At 39.2% G+C, this 20,086-nt stretch overlaps 1 protein-coding gene across 9 annotated transcripts in view; it reads left to right on the forward strand.

The window, feature by feature from the left end:
* ECT2 (epithelial cell transforming 2) overlaps positions 1-20,086 on the forward strand; it is a 103,532-nt gene that overhangs the window by 18,158 nt on the left and 65,288 nt on the right. For 7 of the 9 annotated variants that reach the window (XR_004540687.1, XR_004540686.1, XR_004540689.1 and 4 more), the window contains exons 9-13: positions 5,525-5,655; positions 10,434-10,549; positions 10,661-10,723; positions 10,871-11,093; positions 17,655-17,873. Coding sequence is in view for 3 of the 9 variants with exons in the window: in XM_033959290.1 (XP_033815181.1) it covers positions 5,525-5,655; positions 10,434-10,549; positions 10,661-10,723; positions 10,871-11,093; positions 17,655-17,873 (752 nt within the window). In the remaining 6 variants the exon portion in view is untranslated. The remainder of the gene's footprint in view (positions 1-5,524; positions 5,656-10,433; positions 10,550-10,660; positions 10,724-10,870; positions 11,094-17,654; positions 17,874-20,086) is intronic. The other 2 variants (XR_004540691.1, XM_033959293.1) reach the window with 1 other exon arrangement.

The following is a 20,086-nucleotide window of genomic DNA, read 5'->3' on the forward strand; positions in this document are numbered from 1 at the left end:
CCCACCAGGGTTTCAAGACAAAGTTGGACAAGTTCATGCTAAACTGGTGAGACTGGGCTCATTTGGAGCACTGGTCTTGACCTAGGGGCTGCCGTGTGAGTGGACTGCTGGGCTGGATGGACCACTGGTCTGACCCAGCAGTGGCAATTCTTATGTTCCCCAGCCCGAGGCCAGACCAGCAGCGCAAGAAGCCACAGTTTCATCAAGCATCCGCGGGCAATTTGCTGTGCTGGCCCACTTCGATAATGCGAAGCGGGCTGGCCTAGCAAAAGCCCTGAGGCTGCCTGGGCTAGCGGATGCTGGACAGGGGGAGCAGGTAAGGGAGAAGGAGTACTACTGTACAGGGGGAGATTAAAGGAGAGCAGGGAAGGGGTGCTGCTGGCCAGGGGGAGGTAAAAGAGGACCAGGGAAGAGGTGCTACTGGACAGGGGGAAGAAAAAGGAAGGTAGAAGGACTACTACTGGATAGGGGGAGGTAAAAGGAAGGTAGAAGGACTACTACTGGACAAGGGGAGCAGGGAATGGGTGCTGCTGGACAGGGGGAACAGGGAAGGGGTGCTGCTGGATAGGGGGGGAGGTAAAAGTAAGGGAGAAGGGCTGCTAGCACCCATTAATGTAATGGGCTAAAAAACTAGTGGCAAATAAGATACTTTATAGGAGCAGTTGCAAAGGTCAAAAATTTACATCAGGTGTGCATGTTAGTTCAAAAATACTATCCTGGAAGCCCAGACTAGATATATTCTATGTATTAAAAAGAGGAGGAAGGAAGACCAAATGGCAGCCATAGCAAGTGTGGAATTAGCATTGAAAGGCTTTTATTAGTAAGTGAATGAAAGATGTTCTTATGTTAGCTAGACTTCTTTTTTTTTTAAAATCTTTATTCCTTTTTATTTCTTTCAACAAGTGTACAGTATTATTACAATTAATTTACATAACACACTTGGCATTCTTAAACAATATTATTATACATGTTTTTATTCCCCCCACCTCCCACCCTTTTCCATATCAATAAAATATTCCTTCCAAATTTATATATAATTATACATCCCTTTTTGATAATACAATTAATCTGACATGAAATCTGTCCCTCCCCCCATCCTTCTTCCTCAAACACTTTAAACATTTTATTATACTCAGTAATGCACAACAATAAATATCCCATCCTATTACATATATCTCCTTATTTTTCATAACAACATATTTCCAATATTTTTCCCTCCCTATCCAATTAGCTAGACTTCTTGAAAATAACTCACATTTATCCAGAGGACATCTTTTTATACTTAACAGATTTTGGAAACATAGAAACATGATGGCAGGTAAAGGCCAAATGATTCATCTAGTATGCCCATCTGTATTAACCATTATCTCTTCAGTTGATGTATGATGCACAAATTAGTAAAAAGCTTTAACACTCTTTGTAATGAGTTTTTCTTTATTTATATTCTGCTTTTATCAAGGTGGAGCACAAAGCAACATACACAATAGAATTATGTACAGACAGCTAAAAAAATATAAAATTCCACAATACATAACCAAACCATCAAATCCTGCCAGAACTGAGTTATTACGTATTCTTTTTCACGCTAAACACCAATGAAACCAAACACAGCATGAGTCTGGGAGACAAATACAGACTCATTCTCCATACTTCATGAGATAAAACAAATGTCATTTCATTAGCTTTTTTTAAAAAAAATCCCCCACCCTTGCCTGTTTCTTAATGTAAGATGGAAGTTTATTCCATTCCAACAAAGAAAGAAGACCCAATAATCCACAGTGAAAACAATCCACTGACAAAAACAAAAAACTGTGGATACAGATGTTCTGGAATTGATTTATTGTATGCTGTCATATAAAACCATAAAAATCCATTGATAAAAAGTACAATGATAAAAATCTAAACGGACCCATTGGATTTTTATGGTTTTATGATAGCGTACAATAAATCAATTCCAGAACATCTGTATCCAGAGTTTTTGTTTTGTTTTTTTTCCAAATCTTTATTCATTTTTATATCTCACAACAAGTGAACAATAATACAACAATTGGTTCATACAAATCACTTGAAAATCTTTTCTATTATCATTGTAAATACATAAATTTAAGTCCCTCCCCTTCCACCAATAATATAATTCAAGCATATTATACATATATTATATTCAAAGATACTGAAAAGCCAGTATATTCTTATAACATACTATTTGTGCAAAAAAGGTGTCTAATCATCACAATATGCTGTCAATGGCATATATATATATATATATATATAACACTGAATTCCACCAGAAGGTGTAATTAAGTCTGGTGTAATCCTTCCAATTGCTGGTGATATGCTGAATGGCAACTCTGTCATTATTAAGAAAAGTTTGTTGTTATTTGCTGAAATTTGACTTTTTATTCTCATAGATGTTCAAAATAAAATTGTGTTATAAGATAAGAGATAGAGTTTTTTTTGTTTTTATTAGTTTATTCCCTTCTTCAGGGACAGCATAGAAAAAAAAAACCCAGTCCTGACTGTCTGCAATCTAACCTCTCTCCTTGCTGGTATCATCAGGTCATGGTGTGTTGAAGAGCGTAACTGTGGGAGATAGTTCTGTAATCATTCCAAGGCAAATAACAGTATGGCCCAGACATGGGCAACTCCGGTCCTCAAGGGCCGGAATTCAATTGGGGTTTTTAGGATTTCCCCAATGAATATGCATGAGATCTATTTGCATGCACTGCTTTCAATGCAAATTCATTGGGAAAACCCGATTGGATTCCAGCCCTCGAGGACCGGAGTTGCCCATGTCTGGTATAGCCTATTCAAAAGGTATAACTTGAAACAGACTTTTCTGATAAGGTGTAACGCATGTTGCCTAAAAGACAGTTGAGGATCAAGCATTATCCCTAAGTACCGAAATCCTAAAGACCACATAATTGCCGAATCAAATATCTGAACTGATGGTGGCAACTCTGACTGTGAGGCTCGAACTAAATGCATTATTTTTCCTCTTCTGTATATTGAGCATCATTTTGTTGGTGCACATCCAACGGTTGATTTGCGTCATAAGGAAATCTAACTTATCAATAGCCTGCTCCATTGTCTCTCCCTTAAGGAAGAAAAATAACGGGCCATTGGCATATACCATGTAGGATACTCTAAGGCTTTGCAATAAACAGCACAGTGGTATGAGATACATTAAACAGTGTGCGGATATCAAACTCATTCTCCATAAAAGAAAACCTCTAGAACAGGGGTGATGAACACAGCCAGTCAGTGTTTTTTCAGGATATCCACAATGGATATGCTTGAGAGATTTGCCTAGAATGGAAATAATTCATACAAATTAGAGAATGACACGGTGGCAGTTTACCCGTGGCCACCGCATTTTAGCCGCGGGTCACCCGCCGAAACGGGAAACGAAAACTAGCAGTCGCTGCGGCGACGGGGACAAGGCCATTCACCGCCCGTGGGGCGGTGAATGGTCTTGTCCCCGCAGTGAGGCATGAAGGATCGCGCGGTCCCCGCAGCACACACCCGCCTGCCCAATCGATCCTACTGTTTAGCCAGTTCTCTCCCTTCTCCTCACCTTAGTTTGTAGGTTTTCTTTTTCGGCGACCCGCACGCTATCAGAGAGCTGCGCACCCGCTGCTGCTCAGTTTCGATCTTCTGCTCTGACGCAACCGGAAACAGGAAGTTGCAGCAGAGCAGAAGATTGAACACTGAGCAGCCGCACGTGCATGTCGCCGAAAAACAAAACCTACAAACTAAGGTGAGGAGAAGGGAGAGAGCTGGCTAAACAGTAGGATCGATTGGGCAGGCGGGTGGTGGCTGCGGGGACCGTGCGATCGCTCGTGTTCCCGGCTCAAATTGGAAGGAGGGAGTGAAAGGGAAAAGGATTCTGGGCCAAGGAGATGAAGATGGAAAGAAAAACCCACAGCAGGAAAGAAAGGGAAGGACAGACAGGTGAGCCAGATGCTAGAAGCAAGGGGGGGGAGGGGAAGAAAGAGGGAAAAAAGCTAGATGGGGTTGAAAAGAAGAGAGACACTGGTATGGAAGAGGAAGATAGGGGAAATCTGGACACAGGAAGGTAACAGAAAGAGGGAAAATTATGTGCATGGGGCATAGGGACAGTGACATAAAGGGGACATGCCATGGGGATGGTATATGGACACAGGGGGGGGGGCAATGACAGATACATAGGGGAAATATTAGAAATGGAGAAAATAGGAGCACAGAAGCGAGATGGTTTGTGGGGATGGGACAGGGACCGAGCTTGCAGGCTCCAGTGGCTTGCACAAATTACATTGTAACGTGCCATGAAAATAAGAGGGAGGAAGGTAGATAGATAGGCCACGCGAGAGGAGCTGAAGGGTAGTAGAAAGGAACAGATGGTAAAGGAGGGAGGGAAGGGTGGTGGTGGAAAGGAATAGGACAGACATTGAAGGAGGGTGGAGAGGAACAGACCCCGAAGGGAAATGTGGAAGACAGAGTGGGAAGAAGACAGATGCCAGACTATGGGGGAGCGGAGGGAAGAAGATGGGTGCTAGACCAATTGGAGGGGGGGGTGAAGGGAGAGGCACAGTAACAGCAAGTGGAAGACGCAGAGAGAAGACACACAGTGGATGGAAGGAATTGAATGAGAAGATGTGGAAAGCAGAAACCAGACAACAAAGGTAGAAAAAAAAATTATATTTATTTATTTATTTTTTGCTTTAGGATAAAATAGTATATTAGTTGTGTTGATAAAAATTTATAAACAAAGCCCTGCCAGCTGAACATCTCTTTCTCTAGTTCAGCAGCAGGAACTTTGATTTATAAGAAAGGAATAAGCTAAATATTACAGTACTAAGGCTTATATGGATGCAGCGGGGACGGTGACGGGGCGGTGAAAGGGATGGCGGTGACGGTGACGGGGCGGTGAAGGGAACGGCGGTGACGGGGCGGTGCAGAGAATGGTGGGGCGGTGACGGGGACAGATTTTTTCCCCGTGTCATTCTCTAATACAAATCTCTCTAGAGCATATTCATTTTGGATATCATATCCACAGACTTGGTGCATCTCGGGGACTGGGTTGAGAATCCCTGCTCTAGAATATTAATACTGTGGGCTTGGTTTATTTCAAGGGTACTCAAGCCAGTCACATATTCATTGTGGATATCCTGAAAACTGACTGGTTTGCATACTCCTGTTTTAATCTTTTCCATGGGTGCAAACTTATGAACACTCACTTTAGCAGTAAATCTAGCTTCAGTACTGGGCAAGGAGGCAAGTAATTTTAAAACTGAGTGTTTGGCTTATATGAAGCATTTTGGCAACCTACTAGTGTAAAGAAACCTTAACTACTGTTAGCTTCCGTTTTGTTGGAGCAGGGAAGCTAATCACCACCTTTTTTGTGTGTTAATGTTTGATGTATGTATTAAAATGAATAAAGATTTGGAGAGAATGTTTTCCTAATATTTTTGTCCTTTTTAGATAACTGTTTTTAGTCGTGTGGTTTTTATTTGTTTGTTTTTTACTCCACTCCTCCCATCCTTAGTGACTTCTTAGCAGCTGATGATGACTTCAAAAATGAATTTAAAGTTCCTCCATTTCAGGACTGCACATTGAGCTTTTTAGGTTTCTCAGATGAGGAGAAGGCCAGCATGGAAGAAATGACAGAGAGACAAGGTATAAATCTGAAAACTTTTGATTGTGGGTTACATACATTCACATCTTTTCTATATGGCTTTTAAGTGGAATTAGTTTGGACTCAAAACTAAACTTTAATAAACAAATAAGTCAGGTTGTAAGACGCTTTTTTTTTAACAAATTTCACACGATTGGGTCCATATGTTCTCCTCTTTTTCCCTCTGCTTTGAATATCCTTGTGCATTCTCTGGGATAATCCAAAAATACATTATTGCAATTCCCTTTATGCAGGCTTATAGCAAAAAGATCTATATAGATTACAGCTAATTCAAAATACTGCAATCTGAAACCTCCATGGAAATTTTATGGGATGCCTTTAAGGCGACCATGAGAGGTTATATCATATTCGGCATAAATTAGAAAAACAACTTAAACAATTTTCTACTTTGGAAAAAGAAATAAAGAATCTAGAGTCTAAATTGATTGATAAATGGGAGCATAATACTCTGCAAGCTATTTTAAAAGCAAAAGGTAAATTTAATGAATTATCTTCAAAATTAGTAAGGAAAGATTTGTTTTCTCAGCAAACTGTATTATGAAAACCCAAATAAGGCGGGAAGATTATTAGCAAATTATCTTAAAAGCAAAGAAAAGAAGAACAAAAATTATTGCAATAAAAGATAAGAAAGGTGTTACGCATACTCATATTGGAGATATTTTAATTCAATTCTTAAATTTCTATAAAGACTTATATTCTTCTGAGCCTTATGGTAATAGAGGAAAGGATGGATTAGAATTTTTGAAATTAATTAATGGTCCGAAGGTTCCTGAACACATTAAAAGAAGTTTAGAAGAGCCTATATCATTAAAATAATTAGGACTAGTGTTGAAGTCTCTTAGAGCTGGATCCGCTCCAGGTGGTGATGGTTTTACAGTAGAATTTTATAAATCATTTAAAATTACCCTATTACCTCATCTGTTAAATTTATATCAGTCTCGACTAATTAAGGGTAGCATTACAGGTACTATGGCAGAATCCTTGACTATAGTTTTGCCAAAGCCAAATAAAGATCCCACATTGGTTTCAAACTACAGGCCTATCTCATTAATCAGTGTAGATGGAAAACTTTTGGCTAAGACATTGGCGTTACGCTTAGCTAAGGCTCTCCCTTTTATTATTGATATGCACCAAACTGGATTTGTTGCTAGGAGACACTCATCTAATAACACAAGATTGGCTTTTCATATGTTAAATTTAACAAAAGCCATGAAAGATCCGGCTTTTTCTGTGTCCTTGGATGCAGAGAAAGCCTTTGATCAAGTGGAATGGACCTTCATGTATCAAACTATGGAATGGTTTGGAATTGGTTCAAGATTTATACAAATGACACAAAACATTGTATAGCTCCCCTGTTGCAAAATTGTATATTAATAATAATTTTTCAGAACGCTTCAATTTGCGGAGGGGGGTTAGACAAGGTTGTCCCTTATCTCCTCTGCTTTTTGATATTGTTTTGGAACCCTTACTATTAGCTATTCAGCAAGTAAAGGAGATACAGGGTATTCCTTATTCAGATTGGGAATACAAAGTCTCTGCATATGAAGATGATATTTCTTCATTTGAGAAATCCAGAAATAACCATTCCATGCTTACTTGAATTGATCGGGAAAATTTTCAGAATATAAGATAAATTGGAGTAAATCTGAAGTTCTTCCACTAAAACGTGTATTGTACAAAAGGCTTGTTTGATTCATTTCTTTTGTATGGAAAGAAGGTGGATTAAAATACTTAGGAATCAGGATTAAAAATACACTGGAAGACACAATGAAAGAGAATGAAAAATCTTTATTGCAGAAGGTAACAGAAATGTGTGAGCAATGGAATCCATTACATCTGTCTTGGTGGGGGAGAGTTCAAACTATTAAAATGATGATATTGCTTGTGGTTTGTTATCAGATGGGAATGTTACCAGTTTTTTTAAGGGGTCCTGTTATAAAAAGTTAAACAGTATTCTTATAAAATTTATTTGGCAGGGCAAAACTCCTAGAATTGCTTTAGTATCTTTACAAAAACCAATTGCGGAGGGTGGGGTAAATTTTCCCAATTTCTATAGGTATCATCAAGCCTATATTTTACGCCAAGGTATGTATTGGGTCTTCCCAGAGCTCATGGATAATACCCCAGATTGGTTGTGGTTGGAATGGCGACTCATGTTCCCTCTACGATTATGTCATGTTCTTAAAATGCCTAGATTGTATAAAGAAAATAGAATATTTATGGATACATGGAAAACTCTGTGATATATTAGTAATTTAACGCCTATTCCAATCTATAAATCGATAAATCAAACTATATGGTTAAACTCCAAGATTCAAATTGGCAGATTTAAGGTCATCTGGAAGCATTGGATGATAGCAGGTATACGGATTTAGGTGATGTTATTTCAAATGGTAAACTGCTTGACTTTTCACAGTTGCAACATAAATATGGTCTTAATAAATCACAAAGCTTTAGATGGTTGCAACTGAAGCAGGCCATTCAGGCAGGGTTCCCTGAATGGAAGAATCTTAATACGCAATATAGTTTAGAATTTTTATGCTTTCAGGTGGACACCAGGCCGCACAGTAGTATAAATTGATAAACGGATTTGTAAATAAAAAAACAAAAACTGGACTTAGGGACATTTGGAGCATTGAGATCAAACATCAAATTAATGCGTCTCAAAGACTACGAATTTGGTCTTGGAGGATAAGATGTACAATGTCTGCATCTATGAGACAAACTTGGTTCTTTTTGTTACATAGAGTATTTTGGACCCCAGTTCGATTACAGAAGTTAGATAGCTCTAAGTCTAATAGATGCTGGCATTGTAATCTTGAAGCAGGGACTTTAGATCATTTATTATTCTATTGTCCCTATATCATGGCCTTTTGGAAATCAATTTAGTCTCAAATTAATTGTTTATTAGAGAATCATGTATCATATGATATGATTTTATTTGGTATATCAATGAGAACAAAGAGCCAAATTTCATCAAATAACGATAAGCTTTTATTGATTATGACAGTCGCTATACAACAGATCACAAGTAATTTGAAAAATTACAGTAGACTTAACTATACCTTCTCGTGGAATTCGTTATGCCACATTTACAAAATGGAAAGAACAATTGCCATACAAAAAGGGAATTTTAATAATTTTAAAAAGATTTGGGGGCCATTGACAAACTATTGTAATGATTAGACACCATTTTCCACTGAAAGTACATTTATACATAGGGGGAGGGGGGATGGTATAAAGTTCTATTAAAGATTTAATCAATAGATAAGAATAGAATATTTATATGATATTTTTGATTAAAATACTTGAGGGAAGGATGGGTGGGGAGGGTATAAATTTATGTAGTTAAGATGATATTAGAAGGAAATTCAAGTGATGTATACAAGTTTTAATTGATGTAATATTGTGTACGTGATGTAAGATGGAAAAATGAATAAAGAATAAAAAAAAAAAATACTGCAATCTGGTTGATCCACAGTGTTTTGAAATTTGACCATATCGTTCCATTATATTTAAAAAAAAAAAAAAACTACCTCATTGAGTCACTTACAAAATACTTCTGCTTATTTTCAAACTTTTCATCAGGGGAACCAATATAAGAATAGCCTTACTGTGTCAGACCAATGGTCCATCAAGCCCAGTAGCCCGTTCTCACAGTGGCCAATCCAGGTCCCTAGTACCTGGCCAAAACCCAAGTAATAGCAATATTCCATGCTACTAATCCAAGGCAAGCAGTGGCTTCCCCACTGTTTTTGTCAATAACAGACTATGGACTTTTCCTCCAAGAACTTGTCTAAACCTTTCTTAAAACCAGCTACGCTATCCACTCTTACCACAATCTCTAGCAATGAGTTCCAGGGCTTAACTATTCTCCGAGTGAAAAAAAATTTCCTCCTATTGGTTTTAAAAGTAATATATCTTGTCAGACCTCTTATCTTATCCCCTATGTTCCACCAGAATTGTTAGATCTATAAATCTAAATAAACTTATTATTCCTTCACATCATATAGTTCATGAACTTATTCAACAGACGGTCTTTGTTTCTGTATACCGTCCTCTGTTATGGAATGCTTTTCCAACATAGTTACGAATGCATATGTGCCTGGCATGCTTTAAATCGGAGTTAACATTCTTTTTCACAGATGCCTACTCTTAATGGTCTCTCCAAGTTTATATTTGCTCCTACTATAAGGTGATTCTGTGAGCACACACAACTACTTACATGTTTTTTGCTCATTTTTTTTCTATCTATAATATGCAATTCTCCCCTCACTTTCATATTATTGTTTGGATACCACATTTCCCTCTTCCTTTTTCCCAATTTTAGAATTGTAAACCATGTTGGAAGATTTTTATACTGTAATTTAGGATAGTAAATTTTAAATTGAAATTTTGTTGTCTCTAATACCATGTCTGATACTTTTGCTTAAAAAATTTTGCTACCTAAAAATCTACATATGTTCACAATTTTTATATTGACTTATATACTTGCCAAACTAGACCAAGGTCCACCAAGTAGAGTTCAATCATTTTTTTAGGTGACACTTGTACCTTAAACTAGAACTGCTCCATTGATCTACCTAGTTTCAGGTTACTCTAATTTTCTGCCAAAATATTTGTATGGTGTTTTGGAGCATGTTGTATTTTTCATTTTAATATGAAGCCTCATCAGTAAGAATGTTTAAATGAAAATGAGATGATTGAAATACTTCTCATTTTTATGTTTTCTTAAATTTTATACTGTATGTGCTCTTAGGTGGGAAATATCTTCCAGCTGGTGATGAAAGATGCACCCATCTTGTAGTGGAAGAAAGTACAGTCAAGGATCTTCCATTTGAGCCTCCAGAAAAACTTTACGTCGTCAAGCAAGAGGTACACATGCTGTTGCAAGAGTTAGTGAATACTTATTGGCTTAATGAGCAGTTAAACAATTTCTACTTGAATGCTGTTTTCATTTTGCACACTTTTTTTTTTTCCTCTCAGTGGTTCTGGGGAAGTATTCAGATGGATGCTAGAGCAGGAGAAACAATGTATTTATTTGAAAAGGTGAGGTAGTTTTTCATTTGTCATTTTTTTGTCTTGTTTTGGTGGAGATGATCAAGCACTCTTATTAATTCCCAGAATGAAAAAGTACTCCAGCTTTTACAATTTTGATCTTTGTGCACTGATGTTTGGTTTGTGTTTTTGTTTCAGCTTGATAGTCCAGCATTGAAAAAGTCAGTATCTCTTCTCTCCTTGAGTACACCAAATAGTAATCGTAAGAAGCGCCGTTTGAAAGAGACACTTGCTCAGCTGTCTAGAGAAACTGACCTTTCCCCATTCCCTCCTCGTAAACGCCCATCAGCTGAGCATTCCCTCTCTGTAGGGTCTTTATTGGATATCTCTAACACGCCCGAGTCTGCAAAGTCCCATGCAGGTACAGTAGAGATCCTGAAGATGTTTGTGATTACTTTTAAGTGTGGGCCTTTTTCACAAGGTGTTAAATGTCATTTTTCAAGGATCTGTCAGGTTGTAAGGAAGCAACAGGTTGCAATTGGTCCGAAAAGCAAAGTACAACAGGAAAATGTGTGCAGGAAGAACATTCTTTCCAAGGGGTAAAGGAGGTAGAAAGATTCACAGAACTGGGGAGGGAAACGACTGTCCTCATCCTCATTCTTATCAGACAATTTAATAAATGAGGTTTGTCCCCCTACCTCCATACAGAAGATGGAGGGGAAAATATTCCAAGCGAACTTACCTTTCCTGATAAGATTGGTGCAGCAGTTCTTTTGATAGTATATGTCCTCGACAGATGGGACAAATGATGGGAAGCAAAGACTGGGGACAGTGAATTCTATGCTGAAGTGGTAGGGGGGCTCTAAAGCCACAGTTCAAAGGCTGGTTTCTCTGATCTTATGCAGGGAAATAACGTAGTGGTTCTGATTCTTGGGAATCCTGGTCAGAGATTCTAGGGAATTTCAGTGGGAATTGGCTGGCTTCAAAAGACAAGAGGCTGATTACCTGAGTAAGGGCAGGTGATGTGTTTAAAGGTGTGGTTGTTTTTTGGGGGGTTTTTTTGTGGTTTTTTTTTTTGGGGGGGGAGCTGGAAGAGTTGTTGTAGGACAGTTAAGGTGCTGCTAGAAGCCCCTTCTGTGTGAAAAAAAAATTATACTCCGACTCATCAGGGGGGAGTAGAGAAGCTAAATCAACCATCGAAGCACTCGGAGGAATTGAAGCAGGATTTTCTTAGGCTGAATTCATCTTCTGCTGAGGTTGCAGATACTTTATTTCTATCAGAGGGTCTTGGGTTAGAACTTGTACCCATGCAAAGACCAAAGGTCTTTAATATGGAAACACTTTGGGATGCGATATCTAATTTTCAAATCTCTTTGGGAACCCAAATGCAGCAACTTACAGCACAATATACTACGGTTGTTTCAGAAAATTTGGATTTGAAAAATAAGACTATCTAGCCTGGAAAATAAAGTGGATGGACATGAGACCAGAGCAAAAAATGTGGAGTCCCAGGTCTTAAAATGGGTTAGGGACAGTGGAAATCTCAACTTTAAGGTGGAAATGCTGGAAAGCATGACCAGGAGATGTAATCTTCGGATTACAAATTTTCCAAAATTACCACTTATACCAGTACAAGATACATTTAAGAAATATGTACTAGAAATTTTTGAAAGTTCCTGAGTCCTCCTATCTGCCTCTCTCAAAAATTTATTACTTACCAAGTAGACTTTCGGCTCAGAATCCAAACCAGCAGAATTTATCTGCTGATAGTTTGGATTTAACAAATTTCCTGGAGAGGTTGGATGAGGCACCAGCAACTGCTAGTACAATTTGCTATTAACTTGGACAAGGAATGGATGTTTAAGCTGTTGGGGTTTTTTTTTTTGTTTTTTTTAAAATAAGGATATTCCACTTATGTCAAAAATAGTGAGAATGTACCCAGATGTGTCACAATCTACCCAAAAGAGAAGAAAACAGTTTCTCGTTTTGAGACCTCGGGTATTACAGTTAGGTGCGACGTTCATTCTGAGATACCCCTGTAAATGTGTGATGGTCTATCAAGGGAATAGATATGTCTTTTTTTTGAACCTCAACAGTTGACAAAGTTTATTTATGCTAAAGAGCAAGAGTAGTAATTCATGAGATTCCCTACTTCAATATCAGCTCAGTGAAGTTAAGTTTTAGAGCCCAACCAGCCATATCTTTCTTTTCCTTTGTATATGTTAATTGGAAAAATTTCAGTAAAATCATAGCTGTCTTCCCCCCCCCCCCCTCCTTATTAAGGACTAACTACAAACCAGTATACTTGATTGCTGGGTTTAGATCTGTATCTTTGAATGTATGGAAGGAAGTTTCCTGATTATATTTGTTTATTTGATGTATTGGTTTTTTTTTTCTTTATTCAAAGATGTCAAAACTGGTATTTCTTTGTTTTTGACTAATGTTTTGTCAAAAGGATAAAATGCAAATAAAGAATTAAAAAAGAAAAAACTATACTATAAGGAATAGTATGGTAAAGTGCCTGACTTAAGTTCTGCTGTCTTGGAGCCAAGTAGGGCTATGAGTGTGGCATACAGGTATGCAGAGCTGTATAGGATAGAGTAAAGCAATAGCAGGTGCTTTCTTGTCTAGAGTGAAATCTTGAATCTCCTAGCTGCCGTTTGGTTGGTAATTAGCAAAAGTGGAAGGTGCAGTTCAGCAGCAAATGCAAGAAAGGGAGCGCTTGATGCTGAGCCACATGGCAGATATGCAGGAGTGCGTAAGAATTTCTGGTACCAGCAGGGGTGAGAGTGAGAAAAGCTATTCAGCACTTCATTTATTAGTTGGACTTGGGTTTCCCTTCCCATTCTCCCCCACCAAGTTCTTCTACAAGGCTCTGTTCTTGCAGAAAAGCCCAGCAATGAAACCACAAGGTCAGGCAGTAGAACTCTTCTGGGGTTCAGAGATAGCAAATCAGTGGTACCTATGCTAATAGTGGAGGGGTGTGTTTTGGGGGTGGGGCTATCAAAAGAGCCTGACATCCTAGAAAAGGAGCAGAGTGTGCCTGGTCTTCAAAAACCCTCTTTATTGGTAGCAATTAAAATATATGCAAGCAGTCTAAAAAAAGTCACAGATAAATGGGGAGGCAAAAGGGCCTGTTGGCTGGATACCATCAAGAATGACATGGGAATGAACATTAAGAAATTGAAAGAAGTCGTGGAAAATGGGGAAGTATTTCGAAGACTGGTCCACAGAGTATTCAGGGGTCGGACACAACTGAATGGATAGTGGTAATATTGAGTTATTTGAGTGTCATTTTAAATCTGGAACATGCAGACTTTAGTAGACTGAGAAGGGAGGTGGCCTCTAAAGCATTCATTGTGAGTAGAACCTTCAAGCAGAAGTTTACTCGGCAATTTATATATATGATTTCAAGCTCTTTTTTGATAGCCAGGCATCCTTGGCAGAGTGCCACCTAATGTCATTGGCAGACATGTGCAGGACAGTGATATGGATGTTGGTGGCATTCTTTTGTGGAACACTAGTGGGATGTGTAGGCATGGTCAGACACCATATTTTGGGAAGTAGTCCATGGAGTTGCTTTTGGTTCTTACCTCGTATGAGGTGAAAGAGCTGGGGTATGTCTAGAAACAGGGACGAAGTGTGAGATAATAAAATTTGCGGACGATACAAAAATATTTAGTGGAGCTGGAACTAAAGAGGAATGCGAAGAATTGCAAAGGGACTTGAACAAACTGAGGGAATGGGCGGCGAGATGGCAGATGAAGTTCAACGTTGAGAAATGTAAAGTATTGCATGTGGGAAGCAGAAACCCAAGGTACAACTATACGATGGGAGGGATGTTATTGAATGAGAGTACCCAAGAAAGGGACTTGGGGGTAATGGTGGACATGACAATGAAGCCGACGGCACAGTGCGTAGCGGCCTCTAAGAAAGCAAATAGAATGCTAGGTATAATCAAGAAGGGTATTACAACCAGGACAAAAGAAGTTATCCTGCCGTTGTATCAGGCGATGGTGCGCCCGCATCTGGAATACTGCGTCCAATATTGGTCGCCGTACCTTAAGAAGGATATGGCGTTACTCGAGAGGGTTCAGAGGAGAGCGACACGTCTGATAAAAGGGATGGAAAACCTTTCATACGCTGAGAGATTGGAGAAACTGGGTCTCTTTTCCCTGGAGAAGAGGAGACTTAGAGGGGATATGATAGAGACTTATAAGATCATGAAGGGCATAGAGAGAGTAGAGAGGGACAGATTCTTCAAACTTTCTAAAAATAAAAGAACAAGAGGGCACTCGGAAAAGTTGAAAGGGGACAGATTCAAAACGAATGCTAGGAAGTTCTTCTTTACCCAACGAGTGGTGGACTACTGGAATGTGCTTCCAGAGGGGGGTAATAGGGCAGAGTACAGTACTGGGGTTTAAGAAAGGATTGGACAATTTCCTGCTGGAAAAGGGGATAGAAGGGTATAAATAGAGGATTACTGCACAGGTCCTGGACCTGTTGTGCCGCCGCGTGAGCGGACTTCTGGGCATGATGGACCTCAGGTCTGACCCAGGAGAGGCATTGCTTATGTTCTTATGTCCCATTTGTCTAGACCAGGGTTCACAACCCAGTTTTTGGGACATACTCAGCCAGTCAGGTTTTAAGGATATCCACAAAGAATATGCACAAGAGATTTGCATGCACTACTTCCATGGTATGCAAATCTCATATGCATTATCTCTGTGCGTATCCTGGAAACCTGACTGGTTGAGTGTGTCCCAAGGACTGGATTGTGAACCCCTGATCTGGGAAGGACGATAAGGAAAGTGAAATTTAATTTCCTTGGGTCTTCAGAGGAAGTTAAGACCGAGAAAGATAGTGTTTGACTTGCTAATAACATTGCTCAGCTTCTGTCTTCAGCCCTGCTGGAGAATAGACACTATGTGTATGAGAAACTCATTCAGTTCTTGGTTGTAGGGCTAGGACACTTTGCTGTCTCTGCTGCAACAGCCTTATAGGGAAGAAGTCAGCTTGGAAAACTTTTTCCTGTCTCCATCTAGCAATGGAGCATAATCATTTATCTGGATTAGACTGGTAAGATTCAAGGAAACTAAATTAGCAGGTAAGCCAAAATGTCACCTTTTTTAACGGCATCCAGGGGACGGTCTTCTGCCAAGTGCAGTATGACAGCAGGAATGTTGGACATAGAAAAGTCAAGTGGAAGATTAATAAATGTTGACCTAGCTTGCACAGCTTCTAGAATTGAAGTGTCTTTTTCAAAAATTGCTGCTTGTGTGTTCAAAAGCTTATAACTTAAAATCATGTTCTTAGTGAATTTGTTCCTTTTACCATTATAATGTACACAAACCTTTATTGGCCTGTAGTTAGCATCTTTTTATTTGTGGTAAGCATCTTTTTATTTGGAGTATCCATGCTTAAGTCAAAGGGCATCACTGATGCTAATATGAGTAACTTTCTCTAAGGATAGAAGGATGAAATGTCCACACTGATATGGTGACAACATCCAATGGAGTCTTGTGCAGGAACTGCTCTCCTGCAGCCTCCAGAAGCCTTTGAGAGAGGTGCACTGCACAAGCCTTCTACCCACTGCTGTAACATAGGACCAAACCAGTCTGTTTTTTCCACAGAGCAGTGAGGTAATATCTGTTCTATAACATCCTTCCAGACCAGCACAGACCAAAGGGTACATGCACCTCTGCCAGCAGATGGAGACTGAGAATTACTGACTTCTTAACTAGGTGTATAAGTGGGCTGTGCAGCTCCTCCCAAGTCAGATTTTCTCATTCTCCAGCAGCCAGAGGTGGTAAGTCTGTGCAGTCCCTCTTAGTCACTTAAATTTAGAATATCTGTAGATATTTTAATAATTATACTATCATCCTCAAAAAAAAAAAAAAAAAAAGGAAGATTGCTGGACTGAGGTGAAGATCTACAGGGGTGCTAAACTTAGGTGGCTGAGTCACCCCACCCCCCTTCCCTCACATCCCCATTTGGTTTAGTGGTGTCTCGGCTGTTTGCTCTGTTTTTGGGGCAGAGACAACAGCTTTGAGAGCCTGTAGGGTTTCCCCTCCTTTGAGCTGCTGTCTGGAGTATGGAAAAGGAAAGTTGATAGTTGGACACCTTATTTATTTATTTATTTATTTATTTATTTATTTATTTATTTATTTATTTTGAGTGGCCTGGCTGGGAGAGCTTATCAGGAGTTCCTGACTTGGGGGCGGTGGTGGTTTGTGTTTTTTTGGGCGCAGGACTGCTGTGCAGTGTTAGGAAGACATCTGCAGTTCTCTCATTTCTTTCTCTCCAGCTCCTAGAGACTGAAGAAATGTGCGGTCTGCTTCCAGCAGGGAGTAGACACGGTAGGGGTCTGTAAATATTCATGGGCAATGTGCCACCCTCAAAGGCTTCTGCAAGTTGCTGGAAAGTATGTAATTCCCATGCAGGGCTCAGTTGAATTATATCACCCCATCAGTGTGGATATTCATCTTGATGTCCTTGGACATCACCTGCTACAGGAGCATAACTTTGCTTTTCTGCTGTTGAAGGATTTTCTGGTTTTATATTGGCAACTGTTTTATCTTTCTAGATGACTGCAATTCATGCAGTTTGTTTAGATTTGTGTTTTCATGGCTAGAATATTTTCCCCCTATGCAAAATGTCTGCAAATTTTCTGATATAGCAAGTACCATATTTCTGGCTTATAAATGAAAAATGTCAGAGCATAGTCTGGCTTCCAGTCTCAGAAGTACAGCTTCAAACTTCCAATTAATTGGGGTACACAGTTGCACACCTTTGATAATAACAGGTGAACAAAAGATTTGGAATAAACCTTTAACTGGTGTGAATGATACATTTACATATTAGAAAATATTCAGTATATTGATTCTTATGGGTGTGATAACCATAGCATTGAAATAAGACTGGCTGGTAACTCTTCTATGCTCAAATATCTAATATGAAATAATAATAAGCTTTCTTTCAGATTATTCAGAGGGCAGAATAGCATTAAGAAAATCGTTCAGTGGTAGAGGACAGTCCATCTTCCAACAGAGCAGTAGATGTAGTGAGACCAGGAGGAAGACCAGTAAGAGGAAATGCAGGAGTATGAAAGAAAGCAACAAGCACTTGGATAATTCTGTTACTGCCAAACAACTGTTGTATCCTGTAGGTTTTCTTCAGACAGTGCACACGACTGCTAGTAGTAAGTCATCCAGAATGTTAGAATTCCAGGCAAAGCCACTTCACCATTGTCATTTTCAAGTATTGGCATATAGTAAGTTGAATATTTGCACATACTTTATCTTCTGACAAGGACTCATTGAGCCTCCAAAATACCTTACCCCTATGACTTCCCAGCCTAGAAAAAGAGAACCCAAACAGGAGCATGATCAGAGAGGTGAATAGATTCTATATCTGCCTCTTGTGATCCCCACATTGTATGATAGGACCAAATTGCATAAATATGTGTATGCCATATTTGCATGAGGGAAAGGTCAAATTTTTTATTTTTTAAATTTATAACTTTCAAATAAAATTCACAAGAATACATCTTGCATGAAACACAGAAGGAAAATTATTCAAAAAAAAATTCTTATAATATATCCAAATCTTGATCCCCTTTCTTAGACCACAATAATGATATGGGTAGTCAACATATATAACAAGGAGAAATTAAATACATAATCAGCGAAAAAGGCTTAGTGTGAATCAACGACTAAATTATTCTAAACGGTCCCCTTTTCCATTCATTCCTTGTCGATTTTCTTAATATCTAGAAACTGCTTCAAGTGTTCTGGAGAATAAAATGTATATTTGACACCCAAGTACCTATCCAGGCACTTACAGGGATACGAAAGAAGAAATGTAGCTCCTAACGTAATTGTCTCTTGACATAAGGAAAGAAAATCCTTTCTTCTTTTCTGAGTGATGTTAGAAACATTGAGGTATAACCATATTTTCTGACCTCCAAATAGTTTCTGGGAATTCTTGAAATATAGTTTCAAGATCATATTAGCGTCCTGTTCAAAACGAAAGACACCAAAAGAGTAGCTCTCTCCGTGTCAGCTGTAAAAAGTTTGTTCAAGAAGTAAAGACACATTTTCAAAATCAATCTGAGGCTCTTGACCATTCTTTTTTCCTAATTCCTTTTGTAAAGCCTTTCTGTTTGGCAAATAGTAGATTTTATTGCTTGGAGGAATATTATTTAGGGGAATTTTTAAGTTCTCAGATAAATACCTCTTAAGAAAATCAATAGGTAGAACACCTGGAGCAAGAGGAAAATTCAGGAAACGAAGATTTAACCGCCAATTATAATTTTCTATCTGTTCAAGTTTCCTGTGAATTAAGGTATTATCCTTAATTGTAGCTGCTTTAAACTGCTGTAGATGTAGTATCTCTTCCTGTGTTTGCCTGGCTTGGACAGAAAACTCCTTTTCATCGAATCCACAGATTTAGTTAAGCTATCCAACTTAGTTGTAATATTAGTTACCTCTTCTGTGGACTTAGCCATTTTAGTCTCCATTCGTTGCAGCAGCTGCCAGATATCATTCAAGGAGGCCTCCGTGGAAGCTGGTACTACCTCAGCCCTCTTGGTTGTAGCCATCAGCTGTTCTGCCGTTGTTGCTGTGCCTCGCTGGGAGACCCCGTGTATCCTCTTCCTGGATCATGAATCTCTTGTATCTCTTGTCCCAGAGCCCTGGTTACAGCTGGACACGGAGGATTAAGGGTGTGCGGAGGTGAAAGTGATGTTTCAAGGTCCGAAAGGGCAATAGGCTCTCCCAAACCTACGTCCAACACCGGGTTATTCAAACCTCTGGATACTTGCGTTGTCGTTGATAGAGCTGCAAAGAAGCAATTGACGTCTGCTGGACTGTGGTAGACGCTAGTGCCGGCGAGGGTATGGCTCTAATCACCCCCTTCCTCTTCGTATGCTGCATAGCAGCAATGCTGAAAAGTTACACCGATCAAACGGCAGGTAATGAAGACAGGAAAACCAGCAGTTGCCAGCTCTTAACTGCGTCTTACTCTCAACTCACACACCGCTATCTTGACTCCCCTGAAAGGTCAAATTTTTTGTTGAGATCCATGCAAGGGACTCCCAACTGTTTCATAAAATCTAACAGTGCCCTTTCTAGGCAACTTGCTATACCCTCTCCCTCCTCTAGAATGGTCCAGTCAAGCATCTACTGGTACATTTAGATACTCTCCCAAGATGATCCCTCTTCATAAAGCTGAGTAACTTGTTCTGTAGTGACTGGAAAAATTTATCCTGATCTGCATTAGGAGAGTAAAGATTAAGGTGAGCTGCTCCCCCTGAAAAAAGGCCTGACACTTCTATACAGCAACCTTCTGTATCTTTGAGTTGCTCCTGTACATCATATCACACTTCTTTATGAAAAAGAATCACCAAGTCCC

The sequence above is a fragment of the Geotrypetes seraphini genome, chromosome 9 (assembly GCF_902459505.1).
Source record: "Geotrypetes seraphini chromosome 9, aGeoSer1.1, whole genome shotgun sequence".
Classification (NCBI taxonomy): Eukaryota; Metazoa; Chordata; class Amphibia; order Gymnophiona; family Dermophiidae; genus Geotrypetes; species Geotrypetes seraphini.